An 18,062-nucleotide genomic window follows, 5' to 3' on the forward strand; every position below is an offset into this window, starting at 1 on the left:
GGTTTATGCTTTAAAAATTCCATTACCTGAAGACATTTCCATGTATTTTGTCATAAAGACATTTCCATGTATTTTGTTCTAAAAGTTTTCAGGTTTTCTTGCTTTTCATGTTTGGTCTTTAATTCATCTGGAACTTAGTCATCTATACACCCTGAACTTTACCACCCATGTGGCCTCGTTTGTCACTCTTTCCACCAGCTTTTGTGCAGATCTTCCTGGTTCTTTGCTGGCCTATCCCTAAGTGAGAGAGGGCCCCACACCCTCTTCTGTGAGGCTGAGTTGGGCAGGAGCCTCCCCTTAGGATGTGGGCACTGCCCTTTTCAGCCTTGCCCTAGACTGCTTCTTCTTGCCTAGCCTGGGGCCATCTCCCTTTGGGTCACTCCTAAGTGAAATGAATGGACAACCCCCCAGGTAGAAAAGTCTCTGCTCACCTGCTCTTCCAGCCTTTGATTCTACACAGGTCCCTTTGGATGCCTGGCTTTCAGGGTTCCTCTGCCTTCTGCAGACGGGCTGCCCCCAGATCATCGCCAGCTATCCCTAGGGAGACCCCTCCTCATCAGGACTGCCTCCTGTGCTGCCTGGGGGAGGAAGAGCAGGCAGGGGGATTGTGGGAAGGGGCACATGGTGTTCCCATGAAGAGCTTCTGACCCGTGAAGCTATGTGGGGCCATTGAGAGTCCACAGCACAAATGGGTCTTCACAATTGTCACCAGGAACTATTAAGGGTTGAGGACAAAGTTTGGACCATTGAGTCATTGATGAACCAGTTGGACAGAGAAATAGAATATATACCATTAATTCTCTGTGGATACCTCTCCACTGTGGGCTGATGCTCCCCAACCTAAGTCACCCCTTGCCCTTTTTACTGATGACCATATTATATCACCTACCCTGTTTCCCCGAAAATAAGACCTTGCCGGACAATCAGCTTTAATGTGTCTTTTGGAGTAAAAATTAATATAAGACCCGGTATTATACTAGATCAGATCAGATTAGATTAGATTAGATTAGATTAGATTAGATTAGATTAGAGACCGGTCTTATAGGAAAATAAGACCTGGTCTGGTATTAATTTTTGCTTCAAAAGATGCATTAGAGCTGAATGTCCGGCGAGGTCTTATTTTTGGGAAACACGGTATATATCACCACATACCTAATTACCCAAAACTTAGTGGCTTGAAAGGACAGTAGACATTTATTAACTCTGTTAGTTTTGGTGCATCAGGAATTTGGGTGCCGGGTGGCTGTGGCTCGGGGTGTCTCTTGAGGCTGCTGTCAGACATCAGCTGGGTCTCATCTGATGGCCCGACCAAGGCTGGGGGTCCACTTCCATGTGACTCACTCCCTCACAGCTGGTGCCGGCTGTGGGCTCAGGGCCTCAGCTGCTCCCCACACGGGGCTCTCCTCTGCGCTGCTTGAGCGTCCTCATGAAACGGCAGCTGGCTTCCAGAGCCGGTGACCCAGGAGAGAAGGGCAGAAGCCACAATGTGGTACATAACTTGGCCTCAGAAGTCATCCCTATTATTTCTGCACTGTCCCATTGGCTACAGTATTGAGTCAGCCCTATTCAAGGTGAACATAACTACATAAGTACAGGATCATTGGGAGGTGACCATCACTGGGCCATCTTGGGTTCTGGCTGCCACAAGCATGTTTCTTCTTGGATGGTGTCACCTCCCTGGTGGAAAGACCCCTCCCGTCTTAGGATGAAAGGACTCTTGACTTCAGTTCTGTTTTCTAGCCATGCCCCCCACCCTAGTCCACCTTTTGTTCATCACCTGCCAAAACCCCTCACCTTTTGGATTGTAACACAGCCTGCAGCCATACTGCTGGAGTTAATCTCTGACTTCTTAAGCCATTTCTGCACAGCGGGACCTGGGCCTGGCTCTCCAGGTCCGATGGGGTCCTGCTGCCAGTCTCCTGGCTCAGTCATGTCAGTGTGGGAAGGGCTGTGCTGGGGGATGGTGGCAGACGTTGTCCTTCCTTCCCCTCCTAAGCTGGAAGCATCTGGAAGGTCCACCTGCCACAGGCCAGGCCATCGTCCCTCACAGAAACTCCAACTGTGCATCCATCTTCTCTCCATTTTATGGAGTGAGAACTGGAGCTCCAAGAGTCTCAGTGATGTCAACGTTGACAGCCAGTGAGCCATGATGTGAACTCAGGGGCCTCTGAGACACCAGCCACCCGTCCTTTGTCACCTGCAAGGTGGGACGTCTCTGAGTCCTCAGTGATTGGTGACAGCTGGCAGGGCCAGATGAACTTGTCCTCACCTTCGTCTGTAGACTCCTGGGGGAGATACACCGATGGGGAGCTGGGTCTGGTTTGGGGCCATGGCACCCTTTGGGCCCAACACAAGGTGGCTGTCCCTACGTTTTGTCATGGACATGAGTGAATGCTCATCAGTGCCTTGGTTGTAGAATCCTTCAAATCTTGGGTTGAAAGGAAGAATATTTGGAAGTGAAAGTGGGTAGCGTATCTCACTGTATGCCCCCAAACATCTGGTAAATATTTGGAAGAACCAAGGCGGGGAGTAAGTCCCCTCTCCAGCTGCTGTGGGCCTCACTTGTGGAGAAACAGGCCCGTGCACTCAAGGGACACACCAGGAAAGGTCAGTGAGGGCTGGAGAAATCAGCTTGCAACTGGCCCCTTTGTGGATTTCCTTTGTCACACTCACGTGTTCCCTGTGGTGAAGCACTGTCCCCCAAGGGGGGCTCTACAGTGACGTGTGTGTGTGTGTGTGTGTGTGTGAGAGAGACAATGAGGAAACCAAGGTCTTCAGAAATGGCTTTTTTTTTTTTTTTTTTTTTTTAAAGGCTGTAGGGTTGGATGAAGAAATCATCATGCAAATTTGGTCAAAATTCATGGTCTAAGCCTTATAGGACCCCTGTGTCTATGTATTTTCTTTCTTCCTAAAGGTCACTCACAGAGTCCTCCCCCTGGGTGCTAGGGGAGGATGGACCTGGCTGGAGCAGCCCCCATGGGGAAGGTTTTCCCCGGGGGGGTGGGGGGGTTGGCTTCATTCCTGGGAACACCTTGAAATAAGCTGTTTTCAGCTGGGCCTCTCAGTTTTCCAACTCGCTATGGTTATTTTCACGGTTCCCACCCCAAAACACCCTGAGGCAGAAGCCTATGCAGGTTGTTGGACTCTTGATGTTAGCCTGTGGGGCTGCTGCCTGTGTGGGCTGGGGCAGGTCCCACCACTCAGCCTGCTGGATGCCCCTCTCTGACAATCCAAGCGTGAGTACCTGCAGGTTTGCTAAGAAACGCCCACCAAGGCGGAGGTGGGAGGGTTGCGGCCTCTATCCCAGAGCTCAGGGGCACTGGAGCAGCTGGTAAACTCTAAGCCGCCCACTGCAGGCCAAAGCGGGCCACTGTGGCCTGTGCCTCGGGCAGCATTCCAGGTGGTTCGGCTGTTTTCACAGATGAGGCACTGGAACACCAGCAAGCTGGGGCGTGTGACAATGCGGAAATGTTCTTGTGCGTCGTTTGGTGACCCATATTGCGAAAACTAACAAACGGAAGTGTGCTCTGCTGCTTCCTGAAGTCAGCCCCAGAGAGAAGTGAGCACCAGAGAAAGGGGTGAGTGGTGCTGGCTCCGGGGTCTTCACAGCTCAGACAGCCTGCGCTGGTCTGGTAAGGGGTGCTTTGGCCTCGAGAGCCGTTCAGAGCAGGAGCTGCTGGGGACAGATGTCTTCAAGGCAGGAAGCTGTTGTGGTGGCGCTGAGTGGTGTCTTGTTTGTGGACCTTTGTCTTCCTGTGGAGCCCCTGACATTGTTTGTTAAAAGGCAGGTTATTGTGGGTATCACAGAATGGCAGGCGTGAGAATCCTTTTTAAACGCTGAGTGCCAGAACAGTGATGGGGTTCGTCTGGATGTCTCAGGCTCTAGCAAGGATGACCCTGAGCCTAGGAGGGGCTGGGGTGCCAGTGGCTGAGCATTCAGGGTGAGTCCACCTCAGCCTGGACGGCTCACCTGCCCACGCCAGGCCCACTCCTGTCGCCCAGGCCCGGAGCTTTGTCTTCCTTGCCTGGGCCAAGGCAAGCTGGGTGGTCTTAGACAGTCCCTAGCCAGCTGCGGCCTTCCCACAAGATGTAGTTCCTCTGTAACCTGCAGTTTAGATAGTGACAGTCAGGGCCTGTCTGTGGCAGCACGACAGGGCCAGAGGGCCGAGCCCACCAGGGCCTCCTCGGGACCCTACGGTGTGCCATAACAATGTGAGGTGGTGGCCAGGCATGCAGCCCCTGCCCCAGCTCTGCAACTTTGGGCCACTGCTCCAACCGTCTTGCTCTCCTGCCTGGGGAGAAGGGCCAAGGGGTGTTAGGGTCCTGATGTGAGCACTGCTGCAACGCTGCTGTGTTCAGGGCATGGCCCCCGACAGCGCCCAGGGCCCCTCACTCAGCCATTCTTGCAGGAAAAGAGCCTGAGGCCCACAGCACCCCATTGCTTATCCCGGACCTTGGCCTGCATGCTGCCCAGCTGGGCCCAAACCTAAACCTCCAGAGCCTGACAACTTGCTGGGTCTGGGTGGAGACGGGTGCAAAGGCAGGAAGTGGTTTGTCCCCAGCTGGGTAGTTGCAGGAGGCCCCAGTTCCGCTCCTTGGGGCTGACGTCTGTCTCTACACACAGATCAGCACCTCCTGATATGCAGTGGTCCCTGAGGCTGGACAGGACTGTGTGCTCTGTCCTCACAGAAGCCCGGACCACAGTTAGTCTTTCAAGGTCAGAGATGAGGCCCCAGATGACGGGTGGGGCTTTCCTGCCTTGGGTCCCACGTGAGCTTGGGTTACGGGTGGCCCTGGACTCAGAACAGTGACCATTGGTCTGGTGGCTGGAGCACATGACTCTGCATCTTGCTACCTGCCCAAGGTAGGCTCTGAAACCCCCACTGACAGCTGAGAAAATGGTGGCTCTGCTGTAAAGGGGGTGAGTTTGGGAGTCAAAATGTAGCCTTGGGGCAGTACTGACTTAGGACAGATGTGAAACCCCAACCTGAATGGAATGTCATTCACCTGCATGGCCCCATCTTCTCACAGCTGTGAGATCCATCCTGGCTCTATCCACTAGGCCCCACCTCCTACCTCTGTCACCTGGGCTCACTCACCTGGGCACACTGCCATCTTTTCAGATGGCCTTGCTTACTCTTATTTGCCTTCGTGCCATTTCCTCTGTCTGGGACACTGTTTCTTCTGTCTGAGGTGCTGTTCCTCTACCTAGGACACTTTTCCCTCTGAGACACTGTTCCCTCTGTCTAGGACATGTTGCCTCTGTCTCAGACACTGTTCCCTCTGTCTGGGACATGTTCCCTCTGTCTTAGACACTGTTCCCTCTGTCTTAGACACTGTTCCCTCTGTCTGGGACATGTTCCCTCTGTCTAAGACACTGTTCCCTTTGTCTTAGACACTGTTCCCTCTCTCTGGGACATGTTCCCTCTGTCTTAGACACTGTTCCCTCTGTCTGGGACATGTTCCCTCTGTCTGGGACATGTTGCCTCTGTCTTAGACACTGTTCTCTCTGTCTGGGACATGTTCCCTCCGCCAGCCCCAGCAGCCACCGTTTAACTTTCTGTCTCTAGGATTCCACTAATCTAGGGACCTCATGTAAGCAGAATCATGCAGTATTTGTCCTGTGACTGGCTTATTTCACTGAGCTTGTCTTCAGGGTTCATCCATGGGGTAATGCGCATCAGAATTTCCTTCCTTTCTAAGGCTGAATAACACTCCCTTGTGTTATAGACCTCACTTGTTTATCCTTTCATTGTTGATGGCACATGGGTTGCTTCCACCTCTTGGCTACTGTAAATAGAGCTGCTGTGAAAATAGGTGTGCACGTATTTATTTAAGTCTTTGCTTTCAATTCTTCTGGAAGAAGCGCCTTCTTGAGGAGAGTGACTACATATTGGGATTTGGTGTTGAAACAAATGCAGCTTCTCTAAGCAAAGCTGCAGCACACCTGGGAGTGTTAGGACCCCCACCTGGCTGTCTGGCCTGCAGGCATCTGTCCATTCACAGACACGCCAGCAACTGTCACTTCCTTTTTTCATAATTCCTCAGTTTTCTAAAAAGGACCCACCACTGATACAGTTTTCAAAGTAACAGTAACTTTTGAAAGTGGTGGTGTGAGTTGTTTGGGGGTCCCAGCAAGCAGAAAGGTTGCTGTGTTGATCCATCTCCTTTCTTCCCCACTCAGCTTGCCCCGGTGCCCCCTCCCACGCCAGGGTCCCACTGACCTCCATCCCGAAGCATGTGGCCCCTCGCAGCACCTGCGTCCATTTCCGAGTTCTCAGCACACAGGATGGACACCCCAGGCCACACCAGCTGCAGCCAGAGCACGTCCCAGGCTGAGGCCCCAGGGCAAGTATCATGCTTCCAGATCCTGAGGTGGAGGGAGGGCGCCTCTGGATCACTGGGTGGCTTTGCTAACTGGCTATTGGCCTTTCCATCTGGCATGGCCTTTGTCACTACTGACATGGCCTCGGTTTCTGCAGCCTCAGTTCCCAGTGTGTGACCTGTATGCAGATGTGTGCCACACAGGGGTTCCTGGCATTGCCCTGTGGCACTTGCAGAATGATTTAATTACCTCCTGCACTAACCAATCACCTGAACTTGGTGGAGTGAAGAGCAATCCTCTGAGCATTGTCATCCCTTACAATTCTGGGGCTGTCAGGGCACAGCGCGGTGTCTCTCACTCGGGGCTTCTCTGCGGCTATTGCCAAACAGTGCTGGCACAGTTCCAAAGGCTTCCTCTCTCAGGCTCATACCTCTGGCAGCTGCTGTGGTCCGTCAGCTGGGGCCCCGTGTGCCAGGGCACCCAGGACATATCAGTGACCAGATAGGGGCAGTCCCTGCCTGTGTGGGACTTCCAGGGTGCCCCGTGACAGGCAGCAAGTGAGACGGGTATGATGGAGGCTTTAGCAGGGCTCCTGCACTGCTCCCAAGGAGATGCCTGGCAGAACGTGCAGCTGGGTGGTGGGAGGCTCGTGGCCCATCTTTAGGACCAGCCTGTCCTGACTCCAGCTTCCACCAGCAGTGCAGGGTCTCCAGGGTAGAGGCCACAACATCCACCTTACTTCGTCTGCTGCTGCTGTGTATGGAGCCACTTAAATGGTCCACAGTGCCCTGGAGACTGGGGCAAATAAGTTTCTCCATACTCTGCAATCCTTGCACTTCCCCCAGTCCCAGTGTTAGGCCTCTGATGTTGGGTGATGGCAGCCTCAGGTGCTGAGGGCCCCGGGCCCTGGCGGAATCCTGCAGCAGGCACAGCTCACGTGGGGTTGGCTCACCTGGGGGAGGCAGTTGCCAGCCTCACTCAGCTCGGGCTGCTCAGGGCTTCTAAAGGAAGAGCTGAGTGTCCAGGTAGAGAGAACTGATAACAGCTCTTTGGCACCCATGTGGTGACAGGTCCCCAGCCCTGGGAGTGTCATATGAGCCCGGAGCCCAGTCAAGGATTGAGAGAGGCATCTCTGAGGGGCCCAGGGCCCAGGGGCTGTTTCCCTCCAGTGTAGTGTGTGGCCAGGACCAGCCTCAGTGCCCTCGTCTGAAGCACAACGTCACCCACTTCAGTGACTGTGACTGGGCAATGCCCAAAAGTGCTCAGCATTCCTCCTGGCACATGGTATGTGTGTGTGTGTGTGTGTGACTGTGTGTTTATATGTACTTGGATGTGTGCACATGTGTGTGTTGTGGAGGCATGTGTGTATGTGTGTTTGTGTGAGCATTTGTGCACAGCCCCTCCTCTCCTGAGCAGTGTGAAGGGGAGGCTGGAACTGGCCTGGCCCTGCTTTGGTGCTTATGTTGGCCTGGGAAAGGGAGCTGGGAGACCAGCCCTGAGCTGAGTGAGGCCATGGGCTGCATCCCTCAGCTGCCTGAATCAGATCGGGGTGGTCTCGGCCGTTCCCCCTCCAAGACCTCCTCAACCCTGTGTTCTGCTCCCTGAGCCCTGGGCTCTCCTGTCTGGCCAAGCATTGTTTGGCTGCCCTTGCACAAAAGCCCTTGGAAGATGAAATGGTCAGGGCTTAAGGGCCTCCAGTAGAAGTGTGCATGCCTCTCCTCTGCCCTGCTCGTGCCTCCCCAGATTGTGGGCCTGCCACACACCTAACCACCATCCTCTGCGTGATTCATTGTCCCTTCTGTAATAAGAAAAATGATACTGGGGAATGTCAGCAACTCTCCAAGTTCACACAACTCAGATGTATCACCTTCTATGAGGCATAAGTGACACACAATTAACTGCATGTTTAAAGTGTATAATCTGATGTTTTGATATACGTGACACTGTGAAACTATCACCACAGTCAGAATCGTAAGCATGTTTGTCACCCCTGGAAAGCTTCCTGTGCTCCATTGTAAACCCCACACCTCACCGTGTCCACCCGTCCTTCCAGGCAACTGGTCTGCTTTCTGACACCAGATTAGTGCGAATTTCTAAAATTCTATATAAATGGGAAGCAAGTAGGTACTTTCTCTTTTGTCTGTCTCCTTTCACTGGGCATCATAATTTCTAGATTAATCCATATTGTTGGGAAGCATTCTTCTTTTCCTGAATGTTCTGAAAAGGTTTGTGTAGAATTGGCATCATTTTTTCCTCAAATGTTTGATAGGATTCACCAGTGAAGCCGTATAAGCCTGGAGTGTTCTGTGGAAATATGTTTAAATCTAAACATTTCTTGTGCTTCGTATTTACTGAGCTTCTTAGATCTGTGGATTTATAGTTTCCATGAAATATGGAAAAACTTTGGTTATTATTTCCTCAAATATTTTTCTAGCTCACTTCTTTTTTGGGACTTCAGTTACATATGGCGACTCTGATCACACATATTATACTGCTTGAAGTTTCCCTATGTCACTAATATTGTCTGTCTCCGTCCCTGAGTCTCTCTCGCTCTCTCTTCTTGGAGACCTCCTATTGTCTATCCTAATTCAATAATTCCTCCACAGTGTTTCATCTATCATCAGTCCCTTCCAGTGGGTCTTGATCTCACACTTCGTGGGTTTCACTTCCGGAAGTTAGGTGTGCATCTCTTCATATCCTCCATGTCTCTGCTGACCTTTTGAACATGATGGAATGTGGGTACCATGGCTACCTTAACATCCAAGTTCAGTGTCAGCTGAAGGTCAGTGTCACCTCACTGACTCTTCCTCCTCACTGTGGTTGTGTATCTCTGCCCTCTGTGTGCCTGGTAATTTTTGATTGGGTGCCAGACACTGTAAATCTCACCTTGTTGGGTGCTCAATATGTTTGTGTTCCTATAATTGTTCATGAGCATGGTTCAGGGATGCAGTTGAGTTGCTTGTAAACAGGTGGGCTTCCTGTTAAGATTGGTCAACATCAGTTAGGTAGGGCCGGATCAGAGATCACTATAGGGCGAATTGTTCCCCACACAGAGGCAAGACCCGTCCAGGTTCTCTAACGCCCTGTGGATCCTGGGCTTTCCTGTCTGGTCCATGGGCCAGTGGGGACGGGCATGTGCCCTACCTGTGTGAATGCCAGCTGGTGTTCCCTCCACCCTCAAAGGAGTTTCTTTCTCCAGGCTTGTGGTTTCTGCACACCTGTGCTGAGCCATCCCGTGGGCCCTATTCAACTCTCCTCTCTCTGTGCCATGCTCTCCGCCCCAGTGCTCCGCCCTGTGACCTCCAGCTGCCTGGGTCTTCCTGGATTCTCAGCTCTGTGTCTGCACTCAGGTGTCTACCTGGGATCCCCTTCCCAGGAAGAAAGCTGGGGAGACAGAGGGTACACTACACTGGCTACCACCTCTTAGGAGCACGGGGATTTTCTGCCCAGTGTAGAGTATCTCTCAAGCTGTTGTTTTATATGTTTTATCCAGGTTTGGGTTATTTTAGGCAAGAGACTAACTCCAATTTCTGTTACTGCCCCTTGACCAGAAAAGTAGGAGAGCCTGAGGTGGGGTTGCCACAGGCTCTGCCTGGTGCCAACCGCCTGTATTTGGACACACTGAAGCTGAGTGCACGGCTCACATTCCAGCTAGCATATTTTTACTGCTCTGTCATGTCTGATTTCTGGAAACTTGAGTTTATCTCCTGTGCTATGAGAAGAATGCAGCAAACCGTGTATTTTCTGTTTAGAAATCTTAATATTTCTCCCCATTAAGCTTGTTAAGAATGTGGCAGTGGCCAATGATACATGCGTATCCTGCACTGGTTTGGGTGTCGCTTAGCGAAAGGTCTGCTCAGAAGTAGCCTGGCCGCAGGAGAGGGGAGGAGGCTGTCGCAGAAGCTGGAGTTGGTGCTCGGCCACCTGGGCTCCTGCTTCGCTTCCCTCTGAACTCTGCCCGGAGGCGTTTCTGCCAGTGACGTGATGTGTGAGTGGCAGGCTCTGTGACACCTCTTGGTTGTGTGTGTGAGACTTGCATCTCCATAGGTGGTTCTTTACTCTGTTCAGTGAGTGAGGTGGGGAGTGTGTGAAGCAGCTACTGGTAGCACAGCAGGGAGTGTGTCTGGGAGGGCGCCAGCGATGTATGCAGGGTGTGCACTGGGAGGGGCGTGGTGGTGCCCGCCGGCTCTCCGTGCACTTGGTGGGCTCTTCCTCCCTGGTGTGGGCACTGCATGGCCACAGTGTGGTGGGCCACAGTTCTGGGCCCAGAGCTTCAAGCTAGGGCCGTAGGAGCTGCCGCATACTCCCAGCCATTGCCTCGGGTGCCCGCTGTGCTGAGGCAGGGGAAGCAGCGTGCTGCCTCCACCCCACAGGCCCTGTCACCTTCCTGGGGTCCACCACGCCCTTCCACCCTCTCTATTTAGAACCGGGCCTGTCTTCCTGGCTGCTCCAAGTGCCAGTGGAGAAGGTGGCTTTCATTTTCCTTTCATGTTGTTGTAGAACCTCCTGAACTACTCTGCTTCAAACCTGCTGGACAAGAAAGAGATTTTCAGCGAATCTCCTCAATCCCCGAGAGTGGTCTTGGACGGCCAATTGAAACCCTTGGAACTTGGCTGTCAGGGAGCCAGGCATCCTCCCACCAGCTCAGCAACCTCACCGGGTGTCTGTGGGCATCAGGTAAATGGCCTGTCCCTCAGGGATAAGTGACTATCGCTCCTGGTCCCTGTCCTCCTCCATGGCTCCCCTGCAGGTTTAAGAGGAAGATGTCAGGGAACATCAATCTCACTCTGGTCCAGTACCACTCTTGACCCTTGTAGGCTAACATCCTGTGCATTCTCTGTGCACCTAGAATTACACTTGAACTTGCCTCTCCTCAGAGAGGGCTTCCACGTGAGGCAGGATATGAAGGCATATTCTCCAGTACATGTGGGGAAGAGGAATTTGAGGCAAAGCCCCTCTGGCCCCTGGTTCTCTAGAAGGAACCTGGTCACCAGTGTGACAGATAGTGGCAGTGATGGTGAGGTGTTTTGATGGGGATCCTGCCTCACCTCAGAGCCACATCATAGCATAAAAAGCAGTGTGGATGCCAAAGCACATTATAGACCCGATCCACTGTGCTCATTATGGTCATTGCTCCTATTTTGCACATATATTTTGAACTCATTGAACAGCAGGTAGCTTCATGCTATAGGATCCCTCCCTCTCCACTCCTCCCTCCTTCCAACTCCTCCTTCCCTCCTCCCCCTCCCTCCCTTCCCCTCCCTCCATCCCTCTCCCTTCTTTCCATCCTCCCACCTTCCTCCTCCCTCCCTTCCTCACTCTCTCATTTTCTCCCTCCCTCTCTCTCTTCCTTCCTTCATTTTTTTATGTAGAAGAAATTTATTATTAAAATGCAGTGCTTTCCATTAGCCATTGCCCAAAAGTCTGACTAGATAGGAGCAGCTGAAGCTAGCTGGGCTGTTTACTTCACACAAGGCCTAGCTCACCTCCTTCATGTTGACTTTCTCTGGGGAGGCACACCCATGGGCTGGTCCACGGTCTAGCTGGCATTGACTGTGCTCATTTCTCCCTGACAGGAAGCACCCCCAACCTGGCCATCCCTCCCCTTACCCTCCCCCACAGAGCTCAGAGAGCTCAGCTTTGAGGATGGAGTCAGGAGGAGGGTCTTCAACAGCCCGGGGCCCCATGGCCACCCTGGGTGGGGCAGGTGCTGGGCCTGGCTGCTCCTCCCTGGATCTGCCCAGCACAGACCCAGGGAAGCTCCGAGTACTGCCCATCAGGCCTGGAGCCCACGGTGAGGACCATACCTCTAAGAGCCCTAGTGGTCAGGCTGCTGTGGGGGACGGCCCCCCAGACATGGGCTCCATGGGGGAGCCGAGCTGCAATGCTAAGAACCCTAACCGGGACAGCGGGATTGACAGCCCATCCTGTAGCATGGCCTGTGAGCCCTTCCCCCGCAAGGAAGACAGTGAGGCAGGCCTGGGCCCCAGCGTCCTGCAGCTGCACCCAGAGATGGCCTCAGACAGCAAAGCCTCCAGGGAAGAGGCCGACAGCGATGTGGGTGAGGACAGCAGTGAGGAGCCCGAGCCGGAGAACAGCTCCTCAAGGGCTGGTGCAGACCCAGCCCCAGCCAAGGTAGGCTGCCCTCCTGCCTGGGGAAGCAGGGCTCCTCTGGGGGGAGGGGGGGGGTTTGCAGTGCTAGTTATCTGGTGCCCACACAGACACCACACTTGGAGAGGCCCCTTCGCTGGGTTGGTGGGCAGGACCTGGGGAAGGACCATGTAAGCCAGCACCCCGACACCTCGCAACCACCTCACTACTGCGCCTGTTTTCCATGGCTGCACAGCGGCACAGGAACCGCACCCCAGGGTGGCCTGGCCAACAGTCTGAGGGGTAACAGTGTCGATATCAATGCCCTTTGCCCAAGCTTGCTGCTCACCTTGCAGAACCCCTTTGAGGAAGGTAGAGTAAGGGTCACCCGTTTTATGAAGGGGGAAAACCCCAGAGTTGTCCATGGGGTGGGCAGAGGCAGGAAGAGAGCCTGGGCACATGTGTAGAGCTCTGGGCATGCGTCCAGGAGAGCACCTGGGTCCGAGGTGTGCTGGATTGGCCCTGACAGAAAGCTCATATGCATCCCTTTAGCATCCTGGGCTCTGGACAGGGAAATAAAGCAGATAGCCCCTGGCTCAGAGAGACCACCTGTGCGTGGGGAGAAAGCCCTGGATAAGCTGCAATGACTGGGTCCCAAGATGAACCAGGTGGTGATAGACGGGTCAGGCCTGCAGGCTCCTGGGTGGAGAGGTTGCTGGCTAACATGGCAGCAGGGGGAGATAGGCTGGGAGGCGAAGGGTAGCCATGTGCCTGCACATTGTGAGCCAACTTCCTGGGGCTGGGCTGGGTTCAGTTTTAATCTAGGTTTATCATTATTTGAGTGTGGTGAGGCCAACAGGTCAGGAGAGGATGGCCACTGAGAGATAGCTGGTTACTCACAGTTCCCAAGAGGAGGGGCATGCCACCCCCCAAAGCCAGGTGGGGAAGCACAGCGTGAGTCAGGAGGCCGAGGATGTGGGGGAACTGAGGGCAACAGCCTTCGCTGTGGTTTCTGAGGGAAGGTACAGGTGGGGCAGCCAAGCAAAATTAGGATTGGCCAGTCAGAATAACTTCAGCAGGCTCTGCTCTGGCATCCAGACCTGGGTGATTAGAGCAGGAGGATGGGGAATAGCAAATATGGAGGTAGTTGGCATGTGGGCCCTGGGTGGGTTGGTTTGCATATGAAAGACATGCCTGCAGGCAGGTCCTTTACATCCAGGAATCAGCTGTCTGTGGCAGTAATAGGCCCTCCAGGCCAAGCAAGGCCCCTAGAAGTCAAAACATCATAAAAAAAAAAAAGAATAAGTGATGTGTCTACTACAGGCCCCATCATCCTTGATTCTCAAGGTGTGCTCCAGGGAAACTGGCTCCCTCAGTCTGCCAGGTCCTGGGGGTGAGTGCAGACCCAAGACCTGGCCCCATCCTGCCCACACAGGCTCTGGGATGCTCCCAGGACCAGAGGCTTGCTGGGGAAGGCCCTAATCTTTGTGTCGGTAACATGAAAAGGTCATTTTACTCTGCCGCTGGTGGGAACAGGTGTCTCTTCTCCATCATGGGGTTCAACACACACTGGCCCAGTTCTCGGGGTGAGGCTCTGGACCAGAAGCCCAGGGACCTTGTGCATCATGTCCCCCACCAAGGTAGAATGGGAGGGTGCTGACATAGGGAGGTGATGCAGGTATACACACATGTCAAATTGGCCTTTATTATGTAGAGTTAGTTTCCTTTTTCTACTCCTAGTTTGTTGACTGTTCTTATCATGAAAGGATGTTGAATCTTGTCAGATGCTTTTTCTGTATCAATTGAGATGCTCATGTATTTTCCCCCCTTCATTCTGTTAATGTTGGGTATTACACTGATTGATATTCATATATTGAAACATTCTTGCATTCCAGATATAAATTCCTTTATTTATTGGACATGGTATATGATCTTTTTAATGTGTTATTGAATTCAATTTGCTAGTATTTTGTTGAGGATTTTTGCATCAATATTCATCAGGAATATTGGCCTATGGTTTTCTTGTAATATCTTAGTCTAGCTTTGGTATTAAGGTAATGATGGCCCCATAGAAAAAGCTTGGAAATGTTCTCTCCTCTTCAATCTTTTGGAAGCATTAATTCTCTAGTGAAGACACCAGTTTTTTGTTGTTGTTGTTGGGAGTTTTAAATTGCTTATTCAATCTCCTTACTCATTATTAGTCTGTTCAGATTTTCCATTTCTTTGTGATTCAGTCTTGGTAGGTTGTATGTTTCTAAGAATTTATCCATTTCTTCTATGGTATCGAATTGTTCATAGTATTCTCTTATAATTTTGTGTGTGTGTGTGGCATCAATTGTCATGTTTTCTCTTTCATTTCTGATATTGAGTCTTCTCTTTTTTTAAGTTAATTTTAAAGAAGGGTTTGTCAATTTCATTGGACTTTTCAGAAAATAATTCTTAGTTGATTTTCCGTTGTTTCTCTGTTCTCTATTTCATTTATCTCTGCTCTAATCTCTGTTGTTTCCTTCTTTCTGATTGCTTTGTGTTTAGTTCTTGTTTTTCTGGTTTCTTGAGTTATAGTTAGGTTGTTGATTTGAAATCTTTCTTCCTTTTTCATGTATGCATTTACAGCTAAAAACGTCTGTCTCAGCATTGCTTTTGCTGCATTCCATAAATTTAGTATATTGTGTTTTCATTTTCATTTTCTCACAGTATTTTTTAATTTCCTTCATGACTTGGACTCTTGTTTAAAAGTGTGTTGTCTAATTTCCACATGTCTGTGGATTTCCCAGTTTTCCTTGTGCTATTGATGTCTAGTTTTATTCTATTGTGATTAGCAAAGATACTTTATATGATTTCAGTTTTCTTGAATTTGTTAATACTTGTTTTGTGGTTTAACATGGTCTGTCCTGCAAAATGTGTCACATGCATTTGAGAAGAATGTATATTTTGCTGTGTTCTGTATATAGCTACTAGGTCCCTTTGGCTTCAGTGTTGTTGAAGTCCTCTATTTCCTTACTGATATTCTGTCTGCATGTTTTATCCAGGATTGAAAGTAAAGTATTGAAGTTTCTTACTGTTATTTTGTTACTGTCTGTTTCTCCCTTCAATTCTGTCAAAATTTGCTTCATATATTTAGGATCTGTGAGAGTTGGTGATAAATACTTATGATTGTTATATCTTCTTGGTGAATTGGTCCTTTTATCATTATATAATGTTCTTCTTTGTATCTTGTAACAGTTTTTTATTTAAAGTCTATTTTGTCTGATATAAGTAGGGCCACTCTTGTTCTCTTGTTGGGTTACCATTTGCATGAAATATATTTTTTCCATCATTTCACTTTTAGCCTATGTGTGTCCTTAAATCTAAAGTAAGTTTCTTGTGGATAGCATATAGTTGGATGTTAGTTTTTAAATCTATTCAGCCAATTCATGTCTTGATTGGGGGGTTTAACTAATGTACATTTAAAGTAATTCGCATTTTATTTTGACAGCATATAAAACTCTTCAACCACATATAAAAACTCTATGTCTTTACAAGCTCCCCCTCTTGTCCACTCTGTTAGTGATATCACGGATCACATATTTATATATTCTATGCTCATTAACAAATATTTATAGTTTTCAAATGTTTTTATCATTTAAATTCAATGTATCAAAATTACAACTGTACACTTATTGTATTTTTCCATGCATTTACTTTTATCAGAGAACCTTATATTTTTATATAGCTTATATTACTGTCTACCATTTCACAACTTGAAGAACTACCTTTAATATTTCTTGTAGAGCAAGTCTAGTGGTAATGAACTCTTCAACTTTAGTAAAGTCTTAATTTCTTCATTTTAGAAGGACAGCTTTCCTTGGTACAGTATTCTTGGTTAACAGTTTTTTTCCTTTTAACATATTAAATATATCATCCCCCTCTTTTAAAAAAAATATTATAATGGATCTCAGTGTGGTCCTTTTTAGATTTATCCTAGTTGGAGTTATTTGAGCTTCTTGAATTTGTATATCCATTTCTTTACTCAGATTTGGAAAGTTTTCAACCATTATTCCCTGAAATAAGCTCTCTGCCCCCTTCACTCTCTTTTCCTGCTAGGACTCCCATAATGCGTACACTGATCTACTTGTTAGTACCCCACAAGTCCCTTAGTTTCTCTTTGCTTTTATTCATTCTTTTTTTCCTTTTGCTCCTCTGACTCTATGATTTCAAATGATCTATCTTCAAGTTTACTGACATCTTCTTCTGCCTAATCAAATCTGATGTTAAATCCCTCTTATGAGTTTTTTAGTTCATTTATTGTATTTTTCAGCTGTGTAATTTTTGTTTGTGTCTTTTTAAAAATAATTTCTATCTATTTGTTGATATTCTCATTTTGTACATGCATCATTTTTCTGATTTTGTTTAGTTATCCATCTGTGTTTTCTTTCAACTCATTGAGCATCTATATGACAAGTTTTTGTTTGTTTGTTTTTGTTTTGTTTTGTTTTTGCCAGACAGCTCACAGATCTGTTTGTCTTTAGGGTTGGTTTCTGGAGTTTTGGGTTTTTGTTTGTTTGTTTGTTTGTTTGTTTACCTTTGATTGAGTCATGTTTCCCTGTTTCTTTGTAATTTTTGCTGGACTTTGGGCATTTGGAAAACAACCATCTCTCCAGTCTTTGCATGCTTGCTTTGTACACGCAAAGACCACCAGTCAACCTGGCTGGAGATCCTAGTACCTCTTAAACCTTTTCTGATTTTTCATTCTTCTGGCAACTGCCAGCAGAACATCAGCTCTTGCCTCTGTTTTCAGTGGCTTTTAAACTCTGGCACCGGTCATGTCAACACTCCAAGTCATACAAAACAGAAACCAGTCCCTCAGGCAGCCCCCAGACAAGTCAGAACACTGGATGCACAGTTCACTCTTTTGTTTCCATCCTGAGGGAGGAGCCCCATATAGGGGATTTCCTTCCACTTGTGCCATGCTATGCTACATGAGAAGGACATGAAAGGGATGCAAAATGAAGCCAGTTTTCCTACCCATTTGTGGGAATCTCTTCTTGACTTGGGAGCTGTAGCTTCTCTTCTGGTCTCTAGAGTTCTCACAGAGGTATTCTGGTCCATATATTGTTGTTAACTCCATGTCTCTGTGGAGGAAGGAGGGCCAGTGGCTTTTCAGTCGGCCATCTTGCTGGCATCACTCCACAATATATTTGATGTGGCTGCTGCAGCTGCTCTGTCATCAAAGCGGCAGGAAGATAAGGTCATCTCTGGACTGCAGAAGCTTTTGGGGGATTGGCAGGGACTGTTGTGCTTTCCCCAGAAATTCCCTAGAAATTCCATCTTTAAGAACGGAGCCCCCACATTCCAGTCCCAGCAGCCTCCTCTGGTCCCTCTCCACCCCTAGTCGTCCCTGGTGCACCGTGTATAGTCCTTGTCAGACTTGTCTGTTCAAGTCTCATCTTCCCCAGGTGAGCTGTGGCTCTTCTCTCCCCAGTGCTCTGAGCCCCAGAAGCTGCTCCACATCGCCCAGGAGCTCCTGCACACCGAGGAGACCTACGTGAGGCGGCTGCACCTGCTAGACCAGGTAGCCCTCCTGGCTGGGCCACACCTTGGTCCACTTCCAGAGTTTCAGTGGGCAGTTTCACTGGCAAACTCCCTATCTTAGCATTGGCTAGGCCTT

General features: G+C 49.7%; 1 protein-coding gene across 8 annotated transcripts in view; it reads left to right on the plus strand.

The window, feature by feature from the left end:
* The window catches only part of FGD3 (FYVE, RhoGEF and PH domain containing 3), a 66,010-nt gene that overhangs the window by 21,988 nt on the left and 25,960 nt on the right, over positions 1-18,062 (plus strand). The window contains exons 1-5 of one of the 8 annotated variants that reach the window (XM_074330169.1): positions 3,337-3,578; positions 6,185-6,348; positions 10,826-11,002; positions 11,902-12,460; positions 17,877-17,966. In XM_074330169.1, coding sequence (XP_074186270.1) covers positions 11,972-12,460; positions 17,877-17,966 — 579 coding nt within the window. In that variant the 5' untranslated portion in view covers positions 3,337-3,578; positions 6,185-6,348; positions 10,826-11,002; positions 11,902-11,971. Of the gene's footprint in view, positions 1-3,336; positions 3,633-6,184; positions 6,349-10,172; positions 10,314-10,825; positions 11,003-11,901; positions 12,461-17,876; positions 17,967-18,062 lie in introns of those variants that run through there. The other 7 variants (XM_074330168.1, XM_074330175.1, XM_074330170.1 and 4 more) reach the window with 7 other exon arrangements.

This window comes from Rhinolophus sinicus, linkage group LG04, assembly GCF_036562045.2.
Source record: "Rhinolophus sinicus isolate RSC01 linkage group LG04, ASM3656204v1, whole genome shotgun sequence".
In the NCBI taxonomy this organism is placed as follows: Eukaryota; Metazoa; Chordata; class Mammalia; order Chiroptera; family Rhinolophidae; genus Rhinolophus; species Rhinolophus sinicus.